Below are 21,225 nucleotides of genomic sequence, written 5' to 3'. Positions count from 1 at the left end.
AATAAATTAATTTAAAAAAGAAAATTTTTCTTAGGCAATGTTTAAGTATTTCTTAGAATATCTATGATGTGTTAAGTGAAAAAGCCAATTAAAATGATAAATATTCATGTAGAAGAAAAAGTCCACATTATACCTATAGTAGGATTATGAATCAATAAATGATCCACTGGGTGTGGTGGCACATGCCTTTAAACTCAGCACTGAGAGGCAGAGGCAGGCAGAGCTCTGTGAGTTCAAGGCCAGCCTGGCTTAGATATAAAATTTCAGGCCAACCAGGGCTATATATTGACAGCTGTCTCAAAAACGATCAATCAAGCAAACAAACAACAAAGTAATTTAATTATCCTGTTTATATTTCTTGCATTTTCATTTAACAAATTATTTTTTAGAAGAAAAGAAAAAGAGTTAATCCTTATATTCTTACAGGTCACAAGATAATGTCACAGTGTGTCAGAGAACAAAAACACCCTGGAGGCCTGGAAGTCATTTAGTCCTTGAAGAATCTGGTCATGAAGACAAAGGGAGGGAAATCCAGTTTTTAAGCTGGCACTGTCCACTCGGGCACACACATTTCTCAGTCCTCATCGCACTCTCCTCACAACTGCTGGAGCAGGGTGTGTCAAGGACTGAGTCTGAGAAAGCCAGTTAGCTAGTGATTATGAAAATCTGACTGAGGTGGTGGTAGTGCTGGTGTCAAGGAGGTGACTTACATTGACAGTTGGGCACAGTTCAACACTCGGTGCCTCAGCGAAGTGCTCCACAGCCACAGGTGTCCGTGGCTCCCACACTGGACAAGCTGTATTACAGAAGCAACCATCCTCTCATGTCGGAGAGTTCTGCCTCAGACCCGAGAGACTCTCTCTGCTCCGGCCTCTTGGCTTTACCTCTTTTTATACTTCACGCTCTAGCCATAGAGACTGTTAGCTGTCTGGGTCTCCCGTCCAAGGGGAAGGTGACATGCGGCTCACCACACAATATATAGGACCTTCTTGGAAGATGCCCAGATACTGAGTACACAGAGCTAAGCCTAGAGTTCAAGTTTCAAAAAGTACGGATGGGCCGTTCTACAGCCTGAGGGAGGAGTGACCAGCCCACCAGACTTGGTGATGGGCCCGCGGGGCCTGAGCTAGCTGCTGTGATGGAGCAGGTTACTAGGACAGCTGTGGTCTCTCTCTCTCCTCCTCCTCACACTCTCATCAGAACTGTTGGAGCAGGGTGTGTCAAGGACTGAGTCTCAGAAAGGCCAATTAAGGGCATCACACCTTCCATTAAGGATCTTGGCTGGCTGGCTTTGTGCCTTAGCAAATGAACTCTCTTTTCCACCTCAGGGGAGGTTACAGTCCCACATTTTTTCCCCCTTCTCCTTGTCCCTACCCAGGCTGTGGCAATGAAAAACCCCTCAGGGGTGAAGCATCAGTAGGTTGGGGGGGGAGGGGTTTGGCTTCAGGATACCCTTCCTAAGGCCATAATTACAGAAAAATGATGATGAAAATCTGGCCGGGATGGTAATGCTGGAGACATCCTGAAAGCATCCTGGAAGCAGGACCCACTTCAAGTTACAAGGGAGTAAGCAGGGGATAGGTAACTGGCATCAGCCGCAGAGGGAAGGGCGTGTCCGGCAGCAGTCAAGCTTCTCCTAAGGCGGGCTGGCTCCTTAGGAGGGCTCGCCCGTTAAGGAAGGTAAGGCCGGGAGGGGCACCGACAACCTGGGGGAAGAGAAGGGGACCTAGGAACTATACAGGGTGCGCCCCCTACCCCGCAAGCCAGAGATGGGCGGGGCCAGAGGCAGCAGGTGCCCTGGCACCTGAGGTGCGAGGATGGATTAGATAGAGCAAGAGGCACCTGAAAGGTATCTTTTTGGGAGCTTAGGGGTTCCGACCTTGTCCTTGAGCATTTAGAAGCGGGCAGCTCGCGTTTTGCACAGCCCGAGACCTCCCTGAGCCGTGGTGTGCAGGGCCTGTCATGGGCCGTGGCTTCGGACGTCCACAGCATCTGCTGGCCGGACACAGGTCCCCAGTCCTCCTGCTGGGCACTCCCTCAGCGTGGCCCGGCCGCTCCACCAGGCTCCGTGCCGACTCCCTCCCACGCCGCGGCCTCGCCACGCTCTGTCCCTTCACACCGCCGCCCCCCCCACGTGCCCTGCTCCCCGCTCCCGCCCCTCGAGGCTGCACCCCTCCGGGACCACGGTACCTGGGACTCTCAAAGCTGCACCCCCTGCGCCGCAGCGCCGCCCTCTTCTGCCGCAGGAGCGCAGCGGCGGCCCCGCCGGCCTCCTGCTCCATCGCCCCGGGCGGGGGCCGACGGCTCGGGCACACTCGGGTGGGCTCGGGCCTCGGCGGTGTTCGGCCGGACGCTCAGCTCGCGCGCCGCAGCCCACGCCCCGCCCCGCACCCCTCACCGGACTCAAGCCCCGCCTCTGTCCCGCCCCGAACTACAGCCTAACCACGCCCTCATTCTCCCCTCGGGGGCCTAGACCCCGCCCCTACTCCAGCAGGCTCCCCCCCCTTACCACGCCTCTGGCTTTAGGCCTCGCCTCTGCCCCGCCCCAATTCTAGCAGGTACGCCTCCACCTAGCCAAGTCCGCCGCATCTCTTCGGAACCAGCCTCAGGCCCCGCCCTGTTCTCCCACCGAACTCACTCTCAGGCCCCATTTGAGGCGTTGGCCCCGCCCCTGCCTCGCCCCTAATCTAGCAGATACCCCCCTCACTACTCAATTAGGTTTAGGCTCCGCCCCCCCCCCCCCCCCAACCCAGCCCATCTCCTGAGCGGAGGCTCAGGTCCCGCCCCTGTCCCGCCTTTGCCCCGCCCCAACCAGGCCGGTTCTCCTCTCGGCTGCGCCCAGGCTCCGCCCATGCCCCGCCCCAAGTACCAATCTAGGAGACTCCTATACCTATTAGTGGACTCAGGCCCCACCCCAAACCCCCATCTAGTCAGTCCCTTTGCCCTTCAGCTTTGCCAAGACCCCGCCCCACCACCTAACCCAACCCACCCCATGCCCTAGTCGGGGAACAGGTCACGCCCCGAACTTCAGATCGCCTTGTCTGGGCCCTCCTCGGACCAGTGCAGGCCCCACCCTGCCTCCAGCCACACCCCTCCCGAGATTCTCCCAACAGCCCCCATACCCCGCGCTTCTGTGTAGCGCACACAGGCCCCCAACGCCTACTGGGTCCTCAACTTCGTCAGGTCCAGGGCCCACCACACCTGCTCCTCACCATCCCCATAGACCCAGGCGCTGCCCACCTACCCCTCCGCCACAGAGCGCTCTGGCGGCCCTCCACACCACAGCTCCACTCGCTGGCTACGCCGTCCGACCCTCTTCACCTCAGCGCCTCCTGGTCCTTTCTATCGTAGTACCGCCCTCTTACGGGGGCCGCCTTTCTCCACGTCCCGCCCACAGGTATGGTCCCCCAACCCCGGAGCTCCGCCTCTTCTCCCTTGAAGCTGAGGTCTGTATTTGTGAGTGTCTCTAGACCCTGGTAACTCTGCCCTAAGAACCCTCTAGCTTCCCCGCCCACACCAAAGCCCCGCCCATTTAGCCCCGCCCATGTCGCCTCTTCCTCACTTCAGGGGTGCTTGGCGCTGTGGGTCTTCCTGGCTAACCTGGGGACCACCACGAGTTTGCCCTACCTCAGGATCCAACCGGCCAGCAAAGGGAGGTACTGCTGTCTCCTGGTGGCTGTTTGTGGTGTCTGACACAGTGAGGCTGAGGGAGCTGAAGCTTTGCTGGCTACCAGTAGTGGGTTCAGGTTTTCAGTCATCATCTTCCAACTTTGTGACAGTACCACCACCACACGTGCCCCTCATTTCCTCCCCGAGTCAGATACATCATCTCAGGGTCCTTGAACATTGATTGCACCGTAGTTGGGTATGGGAACTCATCTGAGTAAAAGTAAGGATGGCTTTCGCCATCTGCTTCTAGTTTGAGTTCTGCTGCTGTGATAAACACAGCGATCAAAAGCAATTTAGGGAAGAAGGGGTTTATTTGGCTTGCAGGTTACACTCCATTATCTGGGAAGCCAGAGCAGCAACCGAGTCAGGAACTATGTAGGCTCTCAGCCTTGCTTCCTCTGGCTTGCTCATCTTCTTTTCCTACCCAGCCAAGGCCCACGCGCCCAGGGATAGCAATACCCACAGTAGACCGGACGCTCCCATAGCAAAACAAACAAAACCTTACAGACATGTCTACAAGCTAATCCCATGGAGGAAATTGCTCGAGTTTTGGGTTAAATTTGTGCATCAGGGCCTTTTACTGTGATCATGAGGTTCTGGTATCCCTTGATGGTGCACATTCAAGCAGAGACCAGAGTAGGAACGGGTGTGTGGGGAGCTGCCACTGGGATCCACAATCTAGCTCTCTAGTTAATGTACCCCCCCTTATGCGCACGCGCACACACACACACACACACACACACACACACACACACACACACACACACACACGCAGAGCAGACTTTCTACTTCTCGGTCCTTGCCATGGATAACTACTAGGCAACCTTATTTCACACCCTTCCCTTTACCTTTAGTCAAACTGGGGTGGGTTTGTTTCTTTGCCTAGCAGCACGACTTCCTCCCAGCGTATCTTTTCAGGTATCACCTTGGCTGGAGTCATCCCTCAGTAAGCCCAGGGTGCCTGATTTTCCCCAAGTGCACCCTGTCCTGTCTCCCTGACCCCACCCCACCCCTACTGCCAGCCTCCATACGGTCTGCAACCTCTGATATGAAACTACCAAGGCACTCTGTCCTGTTAGGTGTTCCAGACCCGTTGCCTTCCTCTCTGTGAGACCCACGACACGGCCCCTGTTCCCTCCTTCTGTCTATTTCCGTGCTACCTGGGCCCTGGGCAGGCTGTAACTTCTCCATGTCTACATGTGGCACAGCAACTGCCTGCCAAAGTGACTGCATGGGACACTAATAAATGAAACAATATTCATTGGAAAACACATTTAATTTCAAAGTAAACAAAGATGTATGTACATTAAAGTATTTAATTAGCGAAACAATTATTATCAGTGTAACAAGCTGAAAAATACAGCAACTTGATACAAGACTGAGGTAACAAAATACTTCACCAAAAATCTAAAGAATCCCAAGGAGGAGGGATGATGTTCAGTGGTTATTGCATGTGAGACAATTTACAAATATTAGAGAAAGTCCTCACACAAATGCATGCAGGGTCTGCTGGGAAAAAAGACAGCTTGGGGAAATGCAGCAGATTTAACGAGAAACAAACTAAGATGTGGGAACTCATTTTCCATTTACTTGGAAGAACACGTAAGAAATAAAAAACTACTCTCTATGCAACATTTTGAATGCTAAGTGGGAAACCATGCATTTTGGCACGAAATTTATTAAAAGAGTATAGCTCACTAATAAATGAATTACTACTATTTCATTACTGAATGATCACAGTCCTTCCAAAATGGACAGGTGACCTATTACCGTGCTGCTGAGAGTGGGAATTTGGGGCTGTCCACAGGACACACACTTCTGTAGCAGCAGGTTACAAGGCAGACCAAAGTCCAAGTCCTTGGCTCCCAAAGACACGCAGCTCCCACTCACACTGTACTTGACCGTAACACTGAAGCTACAGACTAAAAGGGCCGGGGGTGGGGGCTGTGAATACTGCAAGCACTCAGACCCTACTCTCTCCTTCTGCCTTTGGCATACTCCCTGTAACCATTCTTGAGCACAGTTCTGTATCTGGCTGCTCAGAGCCAGCCAGCCTCCAGTGTGGGGAGGCTAGTGCTTAACTAACTCTCACAACAAGCCCATTTAGTCTGAAGTCTTTCTGGAAGAACCAATATACAGGATTTGTATTCAGGGGGAGGGGAGAGGCAGGGTCTTGCCGAAGTAGGTGTGTGGGGTGGGAATTATTTGTTCACTGACTGGTAAGTTCTACCAAGGCCAAAATTTGATTTGTCTTGTTTCATTCTGGGTAGAGCCTGGCATATAGGAAGAACTCACTAGAGATATGAATGAATGGTTAAGCAATAAATACAATTTCAAAGGGGCTTTGTGCAGTGTTTTTTGTGTAACATTAAGTCACCCTACACATCAATATATCATAGGCCAATTTAAGGGTCACACATAAGAAGAGAGGCTGTGCTTTTGGCAAAATGTTGTTGCAAACATCAGCAATGTGGGTGCAAAGCTTTGGATCCCACTTGAAGAATAAAGCAGTCTTGGCTTATAAACGGCTTCCCAGTTTTACAGATCATTTTCCATCTAAAAAATGGTATTAAAAAAACAACAACCCAAGGCCGGGCGTGGCGGCGCACACCTTTAATCCCAGCACTCGGGAGGCAGAGGCAGGCGGATCGCTGTGAGTTCGAGGCCAGCCTGGTCTACAAAGTGAGTCCAGGATGGCCAAGGCTACACAGAGAAACCCTGTCTCGAAAAACCAAAAAAAAAAAAAAAAAAAAAAAAACCAAAACAACAACAACCCAACTCCACAAACACCTGTGCTAGGCTTGGGAGGTGAGATTAACATGAGGGAAACACTGGCTGTCTTGGTAAGGAGGAGAAATATCAGAGATCCTTCTGGCAAGACAAGGTAGGTCCTTCGTCAACAATTCTGTTGTGTTCACCTGCTCAGCATCTCAGTCCAACAAGTGCCTGATGGCACCTGGTCAGGGGAGGGGCCACATCTCCCACAAGCATGTGTGGGACAAAGTCCCTGCTGCTTCCCACGGAGGTCAGTCTCCACAAGACATGTTGCTTGCCAGCATGCGCTTGGCTGACCTTGAGCTACAAAACTTGTACACTGGGGAACAGAATTGTGACTGAGTGGTCTCTTCTTAGGACTTCCCACTACTACGAGCTGCCCATTGCAGGTTCTAGACAGCATTTTACAGCTTTCACTCTGGGGTGCTAGAGTCTGTCTGCAGGGCAGTGCATGCCACACCTCAACAGTTTCACAGTATTTATGCACTATGGACAGTGGAGCAGAAGTGCACAATGCTTTCTTCCAGGCTAAAGAGTATCCATCAAAGGACTTCTGCCTGTCACTTGACCTGGCCACCTCGCCTGCCGCCCGTGTGACAAGCCAGCACTGGGGACTTGTATGCTTGGCCGTCGGCCCTGCTTGGAGACTCAGATGTCTTTTAACTCCATCTCCAGGGCTCTTCTGCCACCTCTAAGGCTCTCAAGAGTCCTACAAAGCTTTTCACTAACAAAGTCCAAGTTCTTCGGGAGTCTATGGTAAGGATGCTTTTGGGAGTGGAGTTTGGCTTCAATTAGGGGGAAGATTAGACACTTTGAAAATAATTATGATTGTGTTCTTTTCAGATTAGACCCAGAAGAAAACACTTGCAGCAGCTAAGACAAGCAAAGGGCAGAAACTCATCTGAGTGGGACTGAAATTCTGGGACTTTTGATGTCTGGTAGTGCACGTGCGAGATCCTAAAACAAGCTCAAGAGTGGAAAAGCCTCAAGGAAACGAGCAGCTGGTGTTCTGGTCTTGCAATTTTATCTCAGCTTCTGACTTTTTAGAAGTTAACAGGCAGAGAATCAGGTGTGGTGTAGGTTAGAGTGTGACCATGGCATGGTTCCGGTTGGAGGTGTCTGCTGTTTGGCACTGTCATTCATCTTCTAGATTCTACCTCGAAGAGATGTTGGTAGAATCTGGTGCACACACCTGGACCCCTGGTGTGGATGGATGTGCAAGGCAGCTGTGGTCAAGGTTTGATGGCATCGACTTCACCACCTGACAGGAAATATCCAGGCTCTGCTCACAGGAAGGGTAGCTTCAGGGTACAGCAAAATGTACCACCATGGTGACAACTACTTGGCAGGGCAAGTCATTCACACTAGAAGCATGACCGTGTGTTTGCAAGGTGGTGGTGGGGTTTGTGGTGGTAAGCCCATGGCTCTGATGTTTGGAGCTTCCCAATTACCGCTGGGATGATTCGATGATAGGTTACTGTGTAAAACCATGATACCCACAGGAACCCAGAAATGCAGCCTTTTCCAGAAAATTGTTTGAGGGTTTTCTTCTCAGGGTTAGGGTATCCAGATTCAAAGAGGAAGGGGAAGAGGGGCAGAGACATCAGTGATGATAAAGAGCAATATGCCTGAATTAAAATGTACAAAATGAGAGTCACCCTATGTATGACAAAAGGTGACAGATAAAGGTCCTTATTCATGAATGCAGAGGCTGGACACCTCACTCCCTAGGGTTTGGCTCTCTTGTCACCTGGTCATCAACAATGGGGCCCTTGGGCTTGGATGAGAACTTGCTGGTGACTACATTTAAGAGCAAGACTGAAGGACCTTAAGGCCTCTGTGTTGCTCAGCTCCCTGTGTGATCAGGAATCAGTGTGGCCGGCCCTGGCAGTGGTGGCAGAGGGGTGAGAAGACAGGAGCAAAATTTGCCCTGTGGGGGAATATGGGGTGGTGTCACTTCTATATGACTGATCACTGATCACTGTGGGGGCCTCCAAGCTGCTGGGAGAAAAGGCCCCAACTTCCCACACCAGCATGGTGGGAGTGGGTGAGATAAGGAGGGCCACAGGCCCACCAGGAAAGTCCATGGTAGGGAGCAAGCAGGCCAGTGCCCAGTCCGTGGGTCTGAGACTGGTTCTGCCTCAGGAGGGCCTGGGGCACAGGGAACAGGCCATCCAGATGAATAGCACCCATAGGAACAGAAAACAAGACACGACTTAAGGCATTGTTTGTTTACAGTAAAAGAACTCAAGGGACCTTAACATGGAGCTTCTAGACTCCCTTCAGACTTTTCTTAGAGGACAAGGCTGGAACTAAAGCAGGGCCTCAAAGTCAGTCAGTGTGTGATGTCACTAGTCTTGTGCCAAAATGTATGTTTCTCAGAGAGCTCACACGCACTCGCTCACACGCATGAATGTACGGCACACACACGCAGAGGATGCTTTGGGGGGGGTATACAAAATCTGAGGCAGCCCCGTGGGTGAGCGGCCCGTGCACTTGGGGTGTAACAAGCCTGTCCAGCAGCCTGTCTCTGCTCTCCAGCCCTCGCAAAGATTAATGTCATCCACTCTGTGTGCAGCAGAAAGTACAGAGAACCCAACATGGGTCAAATGCTCCCTTGATGCAGAAGCAGCTGGTGGACAGACAATGGCCCAGAGGGGGGCATAGGGTGTGCAGTCCGGGGTCTGACAACCACCCTGTGGGGAGCTGCTGTGGGTTGACAGGTGGATCTCACACTGGGGAGCCATCCAGGACTGTGAGGCCGCAGGTCATGTTCCTCGAGTCCAGCTATGAGGCTCCAGTGCCTTGGCCCACAGCTTATGTCCAGAGCTGCTCTCCTCCACCAGGCCTAGGCTAGGCTCTCAGAAGCCTTTCCGGTCATGCCAAGGCCTGCAGATACTCATTCAAACGACATAAGGTTTGCAGGTACCTAGAAGAGAAAACTCACCCTCTGGTCAAAGTTTCAACCCTCAGACAGGGTAGGGTAGTTCCATGCAAGTGTGGAGAGGGACAGAGGGTACAATGATAGCTGCCACTGAGGAGGGACTGCCATGTGCCAGGCATCACTCTGACTGCTTCATATGCACTGTGGCTGGAGTCCTCATGTGAACTCTGCTAGGCAGATGCTAGAAGTATCCCCAGTATGAAGATGAGGAAACTGAGGCTTAGACAGGCTAAACACAGAGTCAGAACCAGGGCTGGGACTTATGCCCACATTCTCCACCATCTGAGCCAAAGGCAACTAACTGAGCTTGGGGTGTGGAGGATGGTCCTGCTGACGTAGGTGAGTGTCCCTGAGGGGAAACCAGCCTAGGAATGGGGGATGTCATTAAGGTAGGCAATGGCACGGGAGGAAGAAGAAATAGGGGAGATCAAGAACTCCAATTCCTTCCCCCAGAGGATGCCAGCCGCCCCTGTCAGAGCGTTTCCCTGCCCTTGTGGCTGCCTCCAGACCCCAGCTCTGACCTTCCTCCCTTGGCACTACTTTGGGGTTCTAGGAGGTTTGATTAGACATTATTTCATAAAAACCAAACCCATTTTGGTGTGAGTTTCACTAAAATGAGAAATCAGAAAAAAAGATGCATCACTGCACCAGGAGGCAGTTCCGAGAATGTTCATAGCCTCAAAACTCAGGGGAGCAAGAAACAGGGCTTTGGTTCTGAGATGATCGGCAGAACTGACAAAGAAAAGTGGTACAGCAGTGACCTGCAGCCACATGTGCCAGTATCGCTCAACCTCAAGACTGTAGTGTGGAGGAGCAAGTGCCGGGAGGGAACTTATGGGCATGGCTCTATTACTTAAAAAGGTTTTAAAATTGTAAAGGAGGGGCTGGGGTGTAGCTCAGTTGGTGTAGCACTTGCCCAGCAGATGAAGCCTGGGTTTGAGCCCCGGGACTACAATAAAATAAAGCAGGGAAGTAACACTCATCAGGAGAGGAAATGGGTTATGGGACTAAGTTATGGGGAGGGAGAGACTGCCCTAAGGGGCAGGGGAAGGTTTCAGGGCCCGTGGAGGGGTTGGTCCTAGGCTTTGGCTGGAGTGGGTATCTGGGTGTCTTTCTACTGCTGTTGCCTTGTTTGGTTGTTTGTAGCCCAGGCTGGCCCCATGATTTTCCTGCCTCAGCCTCCTGAGTGTTGCCACACCTAGCTCTACTGCTGTTGTTTGCATCTTACACGTACATTATAAATAAGCTTAAATAGATTCAGTGTCAGTGTCAGAAAAAACAATTTTAAGATGTGCAAATAGAAACAGTCTTCATCACAGATTCCATGTGGAAGGCCACACCTCTGCAATAGCCTTTTCTGTGTCCTCCCTAAGCTGTCTCGTGGGTGCAGAGTGACTGATTTTAGTAAGCCTCTACCACTGCGTACAGAGGTTGTCCCTGTGTTTTAGACACACAGAGTATGACTATTTGGTGGACAGCACTTTGGAAATGAGGAAATGAGGTAGAAAAAGAAAACCCTTCTTTACCTAGGTCTAAAAATTGGAGACAAATACATGGCAGAACTTTGCCATGGCGTACCATATTTGCCAGTGCATGAAATCCTACTTATGACAACATGCTGGTCTGCCACGTGTGTTTGCTACGCTTTCTTGCTGCTGTCACTCCCCTGAGTGTGTCCTCACTCAGGGCTCCCCTTGTTGCTCCTGGCCAAGGTTGTCTCTTTCCTCAAGGCTGTTGGGTGGACCTGGAGCCATGTGGCCTCTTGCACACAGGTCCTGGGGCCTCCTGTGGATGGCTGCAGAGCTTCAGTGTGCTGTGTGAGACCAAGGCTGACAAGTCTGGAATGGAAGACGCCGCTTTTCCCCTTACTGCATCAGTGTAGCAGCAACCCTGCTCAAGCGTCAGCTTCTTGTTCCCCGTGGTTGTCCTAAGATGGGTCCAAGTCACAGGTATTCCCATCACAGAGATGGGCAGTGACACTGATGTAATGTGTTGAGTCTAAGTAAGCTGTGCCAGGGCAATTTCCTAGCATGCTTGAGGCCTTGTGTTCAACCTTCAGCACCACTGAAAATGGCTCTGTCTGTCTATTTATCTATTTCACAGGTAAGTGCATATATGTAAGCACTATAAAAGTATAGAATTATAGTTTCTATATAGCACTAGAAATTTTACATGAATACGCTCATACGCATATAGTAAATACTCACATACATTTAAAAACAAATGAGCTCATCCTTGCCTACGCCAATGCCTTCTGGACCCCCTTAGCCCGCCACTGTCTTGCTGATAGCTATCTGTGTTGCTCAGGGATCTCCGGCAGGGTGAAGGTTTCTGGTGTTTTTCTTTCATGGACAGTGCCCCGATGAGCGTGCTTTAGTGTTTGGTCTTGAGGACAGGAGTGAGTGCACCCGCAGTCCCACGTGTCAAAGTGCTCCAGTGCAGTTTACTTTGAGCTTCCTTACAGTATCAATGCTGCCCATGTGGCAATGCAGGGAGCAGCGAGCGGCAACTCACCGCCACCTCGAGCTAAGGTGGAGGCTGCCATTCCTGTCACAGGCCTGGCCAGCAGGGGCTGTCCTCTCTTGTACAGTGAACAGGGATTCTCAGTCAGGAGTTACAAGGTTAGAGTTGGGAATCGTGTGAACCGAGTTGGACCCCGCCTCCACCACTCACTAACTATGGTGCTTTCACAGGGGCCCTTCACTTCCAAGCCTCAGGCTCCTCAGTGCACAATGGAGACAGTAAGAAACCTACATCACAGGGGCATGGGAAGACTCTGCCAATGGCTGCCTGTGAAGCCTTCTGAGTAATGGCTGACAAGGAGAGGGGCGGGAGCAGCAGAGGAAAAGGCTAAGCCAGGACCTAGGTCCCGCAGCCTTGCCTGGCACTCGGTTGTCCTTCAGTCCTTCAGCTGTTACTAGCACTCTCCCAGGTAGTGGGCAGAGAGCCCTATTGGTCAGTTTGGGATTTTTACAATGAAATCAGCTCTGGGAGACAAACTAAGTGGATGTTAGAGCTAAACTGTTGGATGGTGTCACACTTTACACCTCACTATGGGTATGTCTGTGGCATTTTCTTTAGCGGAAAAGATCCGGTGATATGGTCAAACCTGGGCCTTTGGATGAGTCAAGGCTGCCTTGACTCATGGGAGGAATCTGAGTGGGTACCTGGGAGCAGCACTGGTGGGCTCTGAGGGGAAAGGGGAGAAGTAAGGGCTGGTGACAGGCAGGATCTGGGGTGTTACCTGAGGCCTGTTGCTTTTACACGCGTCATCCAAGTGCCTGTGCCACAGAATCGCATGAAAACGGGAGCCCGTCTGGAACTTGTAAACATTGCCTGGTGAGGAGAGGAGCCCTGGTTAAGAAGGACACACGGAGGGCTGGCCTGAGTGTTGTGGGGTGTGAGTAAGGAGAGCGGCCGTAGCCGGGGTGAGCCAACACGGGCAGGGCAAGGGTCTTAGGACTGGGAGCCTTAACAACCACGCTCCTGGCACTTGTCAAACCAGTATTTTCAAACGTGTGAGATAAAACACAAAGGCCCACCAATACCAAGACTCAGTACTAAACTGCCTAGACTCAGTGAGTGTGGCACACTACAGCACACTACAGTGGGATGTGTCCCTGTGTCCACACCTACAACCCAGGGCTGGTATCAGGGCAAGAACCACACTGGGATTTCAAGAGGAGCACCAATGAGGTTCTGAGACACCTGCAAGCACATATACTATGAAAATACGTATCATTTCTCCTGGGGACAAAACCCATAGTATTTCTGAAATTCTTACCTTCTGATACTCATTATTTGTCACATGACAACATTATTTGTCACTGAAGACCAAGATGTAACTTTTCATGTCCAGTTTATAGATGCCTTTAATTCTATCATTGGCATTGCTCCTTGACCGTGTGTCACATTTCCCTCTGCTTGAGGACCCTGCTTTCCTCAAGGCCAGTGGTTCTCAACCTGGGGGTGGCGAGTCCTTTGGGGGTTGGTATTCAGACACTTACATTACGATTCATAACAGTAGCAAAATTACAGTTATGAAATAGCAACAAAATGTTATGGTCCGGGGTCACCACAGCATGAGAAACTGTATTAAAGGGCTGCAGCATCAGGAAGATTGGGGACTACTACTCTAGGCTCAAACAGAAGTGGCCTGTGGTCTTCAAGGCCACAAGGGCTCATAGTGGAGCTTGTATGGGCATAGCTTGCTTTCTTTGTAATGAAAACCACACTGGCCCTGGCCAAACCTACTGAGGAAGAGACTCCAGTGGCACCAGAGTAAGGACACCAGGTGTGTAGCAGACACACCCAGTCACACCAGTGTAGAGCAGAGGAGCAGACAGTCCACCGCCTCCCTACCCGCAGGGCTCCCTGGGGTGGTTGGGTGCCCTTATTTCTCAGCTGCAATCATGAGAATATGAGAGTCGTAGTCCTCTGGACTGTACCCCCATCATCCTTCCCAGAAAACTTGCTAAAAATGCATAGCCTTGGCCTCTAGTCAGATCTACAGACCCCAAATCTGAGCTTTAGCAAGATCCCCAGATGACTTGTTTTTGCTTGAACTCTGTACTTGAACACTCCTATTATGGTGTGAGCATGCACAGAATTCACTGTTCCAGTAAGCGTCTAACCCATGTGCTGTTGCTGCTGGATTTTTGTTTGGTAACTTGGGGTACCAAGGAAGCTGGCTGTGGACTGCTGGTCATGTCAGTGAAGAGAAGGTCTCTGGGTAGGATGGTCCCAGAACCTTTCCCTCCTTTTCACAAGGACTGAGAGGGGAGTGGGGAAGGTCAAGTTGGAGCTTCTGGAAGTTACACGGATTCTTCTGAGTGGTCCCTGGATCTGGACACTGTGTGGTATTATAGTAAAACTATGTCAGAAGAACCGTGAAAGCCAGGACCCAGGACCCTTCTCGTCCCAAGGTTCTGCCTCATCTAACACTGGTTGCCTTTTACTTCAAGACACAGATTGAGAGAGGGCAGACCCATTAAGTCAAAGGCTAGGCCACTCTCACTGCTCAGTGGAAACACCAACTGCAATCTAAGCAGCAAGAAGGACTAGACTGGGTGCATGCAAACCCAGTGTCAAGGGAAAATGGTGATCTCAAAGCTCCCAGAGCTTGGGGGTACACATCTGGTCAGAGAAGGAAGAGATGCCAGCCCAGTCTGCCGCCCACCTTTGTCAGGGTTATTCAGCTGGAAGATGTCTGGGTGCTCGGGGTCATCAGGCAGCTGCACCATCCAGCCTACGATGGAGACCTTCTTGCCAGGTGTAGATTTATACTAGAAAAGAGCAACAAACAGCTGGGAGGCTTGGGCCCACACCCTGCCCTCAGCAAGGGAGACCAATATGGGTCAGACAAGTGTCCTGCCCACCCTAACCCTTGCAGCCATAGGGGTCACTCCCACTAGGAAGTCCAACATGGGCAGTCTTTTCAGGAGACTTACATGTTTTCTGTCTGTGCCTCGCAAGGACTTGGCTCCATAGTAAAGGAGGGTAGATCCTGAGAGTACAACCCAGTACCTGGTCCACGAGGACAGCTGCAGAAGAAGGGGAGGTAGAGTGGGGATACTGGGGAGGGGAACGGCCTCGGGCTGCCTGGTCCCCATGCATGCCAGCCCAGGCCTCCTCTTCTCTGGCTCTCTGCCATCCCCGGGCAGTGCCATCTCTACCCAGGTCCAGGATATCTTTTCTCCTCACTCTCTCTCCTTCCCTTCTTCACCTTGTGGAAGGTGCCTCAGGCCGTAAATTTTATGTGTTAGGGGAGCTGAGCCCAGTGGCATACCAGGAAAAAAAAAAAAAGACATGTCAAGCTGCTACCTAGAAACTGATTGCATGCCACAGGCTGCTCTGGACAGACTGAGAGCTGCATTCTGAGGCCTTTCTGCTGGCTGGGCTAAGCTGGGACCTTCAGTAGCACTTTTCAGGTCTGCAACATCAGTGTGAGCACCCTATTCTGGAAGGAGAGGGCAGTGTCTCCCAGGAACAGGTCATGTGGCATCATGGTATGGTCCTCTTCCTAGTGGGAAGAGCTGGGTGTCAGCCCGTCACTGACAGCACAGGAGGCACAGCAGCAGACACACATGCTAAAGCGAAAGCGGCTCACAAAACATTTGTATTGTCTGTGAGGAATGCAGACATCTTCCACTCCCTTCCTAGTCCCTGGCTGCAGAGATGGCTTAGTGGGCGAACGTGCTTTGCGCTGTAATCTGAAAACCTGAGTGTTATCTCTGGGACACAACTGTAAAACCACTCTTGCAGCCTGTCCTATGACCCACTATGTACATGTGGGTGGGGTATGGAGAGGGACTAAGTCCACGATGAGACTGACATGGGTGCCATGCTGTGGGAGGCCTTTTGACACTGGCCTTTGAGTGTAGCCAGAGCTGGGTAGAAGCTCGCCACCTCCACCATCATCTAACTGAGGCAGGGACTCTAAGCACACCTACAGAGGCAGGGGACAGGGGCCTGGCATCTTCACAAGAGGCAGCGTCTCTGGACAACTCTGTGGGCAGGACAGGAGGGCAGAGTAGACGCAGTGAGGCCAGGCAGCATGAAGAGGAGGCTGCCACACAAGGAGCTGCAGCAGCCATGTCGGGTCACAGCGGCTATGGCATGAGTCTGACATGAGGGCTGCTGGCAGGCATGAAGATCCTCCTGATGATGCCTTGTCTCCATGCTTTCCCCAATGCTGCTAGCACTGCCATGGAATGAGGAAGTCTACATGGAACACCACACAGCAGCCTCTTGTAGCTGCACAACTCCCACCCAGGCCTCACCAGCTGTCTAGACCACCACTGTGGCTCTGGCTTGCTTCCATGCCCATAGGCTGGCTTTCTGCCACAGATGGCCTCCAGGAGGAAACATAGTTTTATCCTAAGTCACAGGTAGAGAAACTGAGGCCTTCCCCCACTCAGCGGTACAGCCAGGGCTAGGAGTCTGGTTGGCAGGTGTGGTGGTTTGGATAGGCATGACCCCCAAATACTCATGTGTTTGAGTGCTTAGCCCATAGGGAGTAGCACAATTAGGAGGTGTGGCCTTGTTGGAGCAGGTGTGGCCTTGTTGGAGGAAGCTGTCACTGTGGAGGTGGGTTTTGAAGTCTCATATGCTCACTTGAGGCCTAGTGTGGCCCACTCCTGCTGCCTGCAGATCTAGCTGTAGAGCTCTCAGCTCCTTCTCCAGCACCATGTCTGCCTGCTCATAGCCATGCTTCCCACCACCATGCTAATGAACTAAACTTCTGAAACTGTAAGCCAGCCTCAATGAAATGTTTTCCTTTATAAGAGCTGCGGTCAGCAGGATGTCTCTTCACAGCAACAGAAACCCTAACACACACACACAGCAGGTCTCACTGAGCCCACACTGCCTCTGATGGATGCGTGTGTGACTTACTGCAGGCTTCCGGCCTTCCTTGAGCAGGGTTTTCCGTCTCAGAGGCCCCTCCATAGTGGGCACAGTGGCTGAGCTTCCCACAGTACAGGTACAGGGGCTCGTGGGGCTGCAGGGAGACTGTCGATTAGATAAGGCCCCAGAACAGCTGAAACCTGGGCCCTTCCCACTCCCTGTGACTCCCAGTGCCTCTAGGATGTTACCACAGCCAGAGGACTCTCAGGGCTGGGCCAGACCCACTAAAGAGTAGGGTAGGCTCCCTCGGAGAACTTTCACCAATGTACTACACCACACTCTGCCTTCTGTTTCCTTCTGGCTGCTCCCCATGCTCATGTCTGTGTGGTTTATGCCTGAGAAACCTGGGCCCTTGCAGCCCAGCTCTGGCAGCCCCTTCTCATGCTATCAGGAGAGTGCAAACATAGTAGGGTACAGCGGAAAGGGGACACAGAAGTCCCATGTTACCATTCTATCCCCCTTTTCTTCTGGCTTTTCTCTCACCCTGTCTCCCTTGAGATCAGGCACTGTCATAGGTGACAATGTCCAAGTCTTGACACGTGCTTCAGTTTCGTGTTCCTGCTTATTGGATGTCCACAGGTACCTCGCTCAAACAAGCTGGTCACCAAGCCAGTAGTGAGGTCAGACCCTGGGGAAATCTCTTCCCTTACTCATGTTCTGCAAGGATGTTCTGGTCCCAGGTCCTAACCATGTCTGGTTGTCCATCCCATCTCTCCACCAAAGCCACTGCATCTTCCTTTAGATGACAGCTTGTCTGGTTCCTGCTTCCATTCCTGCCTCCTACCATATCCTCTCCATCCACCCAGTTCTCATTTGCCACCAAACCCCTGTCTGGCTCCCACTGCTGTGTGTGGCCCTGCCCACCTCCCAACCTCATCTGAACCCCCTCCCTGGTTTCCTACAACACAGTGCGTCTTATCCTCCTGAGCCACCTACTCCTACTGCCTCCCAGCCCCACAGTCTGTGCCTGGGAGCTCTGGCCCCGTGAGTCCCCTCTCCAGTCACCTTTACTGCTATCATTCTTCCTGTACTGTTTCCTCTGATGGTCCCCTCCTCTTTCCCACAGGGACTCATACCTCTCTGGAGTCGCTGGAGCACCAGGGACAGTGTTATGACACATCTGGCACAGGGAAACACCCCAGAGCTATCTGTCAAGTGAGAAAATGAACAAATGTATACCTGTAGACACAGCTCCGAGTTCTGGGAGAATTCCGAACTGGAACCCGCCAGTTGGGCCCCAGTGTGGCATAGAGACGTCCCCTGCTTCAGAGGAAAGGGGGTGAATTTTAGTCATAGTCTGGAAAGACCAGCTGATCCTTAAGGAGTCAAGAGCACCCCAGACAGTATGGGTCAGCCCAGCCCCTCCCCTCTTCCTCCTTGGGTTCCTTGCTCCCACAATAAGCACATCTGAGACATATCTGGAGCCACATGGCCAGGGAAACCTTGTCCCACAGAGTCTCCATCTGGGAAAGCTCCTGGGTCGGTCTCATGGGACAATTTCATCAACACTTTGGCTGTTCGCCCTTCTTCCAGGTTCTCCCATGTTGAGTTTGAGCTGTTTAGAAGAAATGCCACCTTGTCCGCAGGGTCTGAGTTAAAAGCATACACAGCATAGAACAGCGAGCACTCGTGCACATCTGGCCACGTCACATGCAGCACTCCTGTTCACCAGGGTGCTTCCGGATCACAAAGCTACACTGCACCTCTTAACTGGCTCTTTGCTGGCTCCAGTCTCCTTAAAACAGCCTCTGGAACTCGGTGGCTCTGGCTCTAGGGCCTCCCCGTGGGCTTGACCTGGCTTTTCTCTCACCTGTTCCTGAATCAGGGACCTTTCCAAGGGCATGTGCTACTGAGCAGGCACTGCCTTGCTCTGTGCTTTTCTGACTCCGAGGCACCTTCTATCCCCACCTACAGCTTCTCTGCCTGATGGCCAGCTGATGATGTAACTGTATAGTCAGACAAAGTCTAGACTTCTTGTCCATATGCGCTCTGTTGTCCACAGCCAGCCTAGACTGCTGTTTATTGCCAGTGATGCTAGTGTGTGTGGTATGGGGACAGCCTCTCTCACTGCATCCATGAATACCATAGCACGACTGGGCCTCTGTCTTCCAGCTAAAAAGAAATTTCTGATGGCCATCTTGGGTCTCCTGGTCATCTGTGTTGGTGGCTCCCGATCCTCCTCTTCTATCAGCTCCTCCTCTTTAAGTGCTTGTTACCCCAAGTTCTCAAAGCAGCTGGTCTCAGGATTGCCACAGGCTGACCCTGCCCTGCTGTAGCACTTACAAGAGGAAATGCAAAGTCCAACTCCCAGCCCAGCGGCTGCTTTGTTCCCTTCTCTTCCATCCACAGCAGGCTGGGTGCATGCCGAGAAACCTCTTCCTGAGACTCATGCACCGCTGTAACTGCTAACAGGTGGGGCCTGATCCCTGACTCAGGTCCAGTCCCGAACACAATGGGTTTCAGCCCTTGCAAAACAACTGCTCTCCAAGGCAGCTGTCCTCCCTAGCCAGCGGCATGAGGAGAGGGAGCCAGCTCTGACCACAGAGGTTTCTCAAGTACTGTCCTCTGTAGCTCTCTCTGATGCTTAGGATGTGCTCCTTCCTCTTTTGAGCAGGACTCCTACCTGGAGTAGCAGCCGCCCCTTCACCATCTTCTTGAAGGTCTCTTCCCTGTTGCTCTAGGGTGGTGAAAAGGTAAGACTGTCGCAAGTTGCCAGGGTAGGGAGCTGCCCCTTCTGTAAGACCACCTGGGGCTGCGTCCTTGACATGTTGCTGGAATGGACATCTGTTAGGGAGCATCCTGAAATCAGTTTCTCCCAAGCAGTCCGGGCTGGCAGGCAGTTGGCACTCAGGCCCTTTCCAAGGGGGTCTATGTGTGAGGCCTCTGGAACTTGAGGGCTCTGGCTCCAGGGCCTCCCCGTGAGCCTGGCTCCTCTCTTACCTGTTCCTGTCCAGGGTGATGGACTGTGCATGGACAGAGTCTCAGGATACCATACTCACTGAGGTCACACAGACAGACCAAAGAGGCTCAGGTGGTGGGTGCTCACGTACACCAGGCCACTGTGCTCACTCTCACCATGCTTGTCCAAGTACTGTTCTATTATCCTTCCCAAAAGGAGAAACTGAGGCACAGCAATGAAGATCTGCTTGTCCAAGGCATAAGCAAAGATTGACTCCAGGTCTGTCTGACTCAAACCTCCACCACCTTGTGCCAGGAGACGTGACCTTTTAGAGTTGAGAGATGCAAGGGCCTACTCTGGGCACGGGGACCACACCTAAATTATGTGTGGGGACCTTGCTGACATTCTGTTTTTACAAGTGTTGCTGCTTTGAGTGTCACAGCTCCTATGGCTGTTTTCATGTCTTTGAGGTTAAACATCCAGAAAATTCTTAGATCTGAGGCTCTTCTTAGGTCGGGTGGGGCACTTCTCAGTTCTGTGCTCTCCAGGGGGCTGCCCCGCATTTCAGAGTCGCTGTCTCGTCTGCTGCTCACAATGTGCCACCTACCTGCTTCTAAGAGCACGTCCACCCAACCCTACAGAACGGGCGCTGCTCTCGCGCCCACTTAGGATGGGGACACTGGGGCCTGGGGAGATGCTGGCCTGCTGTTGAGATGGAGATGCAAGCGTTCACAGAGAAGGCCTGCTTCTGCCACAGGGTGAAGGGCCTCACTGTCCCACAGGGTGGACACCACAGCCTGTCCCTGGAACCATGAGGCAATCCCAGGTGTGAAAGGGCAGCATAATGGTGGCCTTTCCCCTCCCCTTAGGAGAAGAGAGAAGGCAGTGGCTACCATTCTCTCCCAGTGAGCTGGGAGAGGAGGCTTGAGCCAACTTGGAGCAGCCAGGATCATGCACCACAGGAACCAGACAGCCTGGCCCCTCCTCATTGCCCTAAAATGGCACAAAATGCAGAACAAATGGACAACAGTATTTAATGAGCCCTGAAATCGTGAGCTCTCTTATGGGGCCCCAACTCCAGAGTCACAGGAATTTCCCCTAGGATCATTCTGAGAACATGAAGCTGAACACACATTCTCAGAACTGACCCCTCCCTCTTGGGATGGATGTGAGGTATACCAGACCAGAGGCTTATGGGAAGTTTGCTCTAGGGAAGAGGTAGGCAAGCAACCAAACAGAATACCTTATCCCACAGGGTTTATAAGACAGTGACAATGGTGATGGTGGTAAGATGAGATAGTGGCTGCTGCTGTGGCTGGTAGGGAGGAGGTGGAGAGGATGGTGGGAGTGAGGATGAGATGGTGGGTGGCAGCAAATGTGCTCAGCAGTATTCACTCACTGTCTCGCTTAACCACAGAGCGCTACTAGGCAGGCACTGTTCCTAGTCCTGCCTCATAGAGAAGAACTCTGAAGGCTCGAAGATGGGGAGTCACTTGCCCAAGGCCACAACACTATAAGAGGAAGCCCGGGT

General features: G+C 52.1%; 3 protein-coding genes across 13 annotated transcripts in view; 1 reads left to right on the top strand and 2 right to left on the bottom strand.

Moving 5' to 3' along the window:
• The window catches only part of Garnl3 (GTPase activating Rap/RanGAP domain like 3), a 146,373-nt gene extending 143,034 nt beyond the window's left edge, over positions 1-3,339 (bottom strand). The window contains exon 1 of one of the 4 annotated variants that reach the window (XM_051166233.1): positions 3,322-3,339. Coding sequence is in view for 2 of the 4 variants with exons in the window: in XM_051166230.1 (XP_051022187.1) it covers positions 1,880-1,992 (113 nt within the window). In the remaining 2 variants the exon portion in view is untranslated. Of the gene's footprint in view, positions 1-1,879; positions 2,003-2,190; positions 2,317-3,244; positions 3,265-3,321 lie in introns of those variants that run through there. The other 3 variants (XM_051166232.1, XM_051166231.1, XM_051166230.1) reach the window with 3 other exon arrangements.
• The window catches only part of Rpl12 (ribosomal protein L12), a 1,083,577-nt gene that overhangs the window by 163,254 nt on the left and 899,098 nt on the right, over positions 1-21,225 (top strand). The window lies entirely within an intron of this gene.
• Positions 9,154-21,225, bottom strand: part of Ralgps1 (Ral GEF with PH domain and SH3 binding motif 1) — a 254,600-nt gene continuing 242,528 nt past the window's right edge. For 4 of the 8 annotated variants that reach the window (XM_051166238.1, XM_051166237.1, XM_051166241.1 and 1 more), the window contains 6 exons: positions 17,975-18,058; positions 16,784-16,889; positions 14,839-14,931; positions 14,568-14,673; positions 12,633-12,724; positions 9,154-9,373 (listed from right to left, as the gene is read on the bottom strand). In XM_051166238.1, the coding sequence (XP_051022195.1) occupies positions 9,344-9,373; positions 12,633-12,724; positions 14,568-14,673; positions 14,839-14,931; positions 16,784-16,889; positions 17,975-18,058 (511 nt within the window). In that variant the 3' untranslated portion in view covers positions 9,154-9,343. Of the gene's footprint in view, positions 9,374-12,632; positions 12,725-14,567; positions 14,674-14,838; positions 14,932-16,783; positions 16,890-17,974; positions 18,059-21,225 lie in introns of those variants that run through there. The other 4 variants (XM_051166240.1, XM_051166242.1, XR_007832900.1 and 1 more) reach the window with 2 other exon arrangements.

The sequence above is a fragment of the Acomys russatus genome, chromosome 24 (genome assembly GCF_903995435.1).
Source record: "Acomys russatus chromosome 24, mAcoRus1.1, whole genome shotgun sequence".
In the NCBI taxonomy this organism is placed as follows: domain Eukaryota; kingdom Metazoa; phylum Chordata; class Mammalia; order Rodentia; family Muridae; genus Acomys; species Acomys russatus.
The sequence above is the reverse complement of the archived record's forward strand: the minus strand, read 5'-3'. Positions and strand labels throughout refer to the sequence as shown.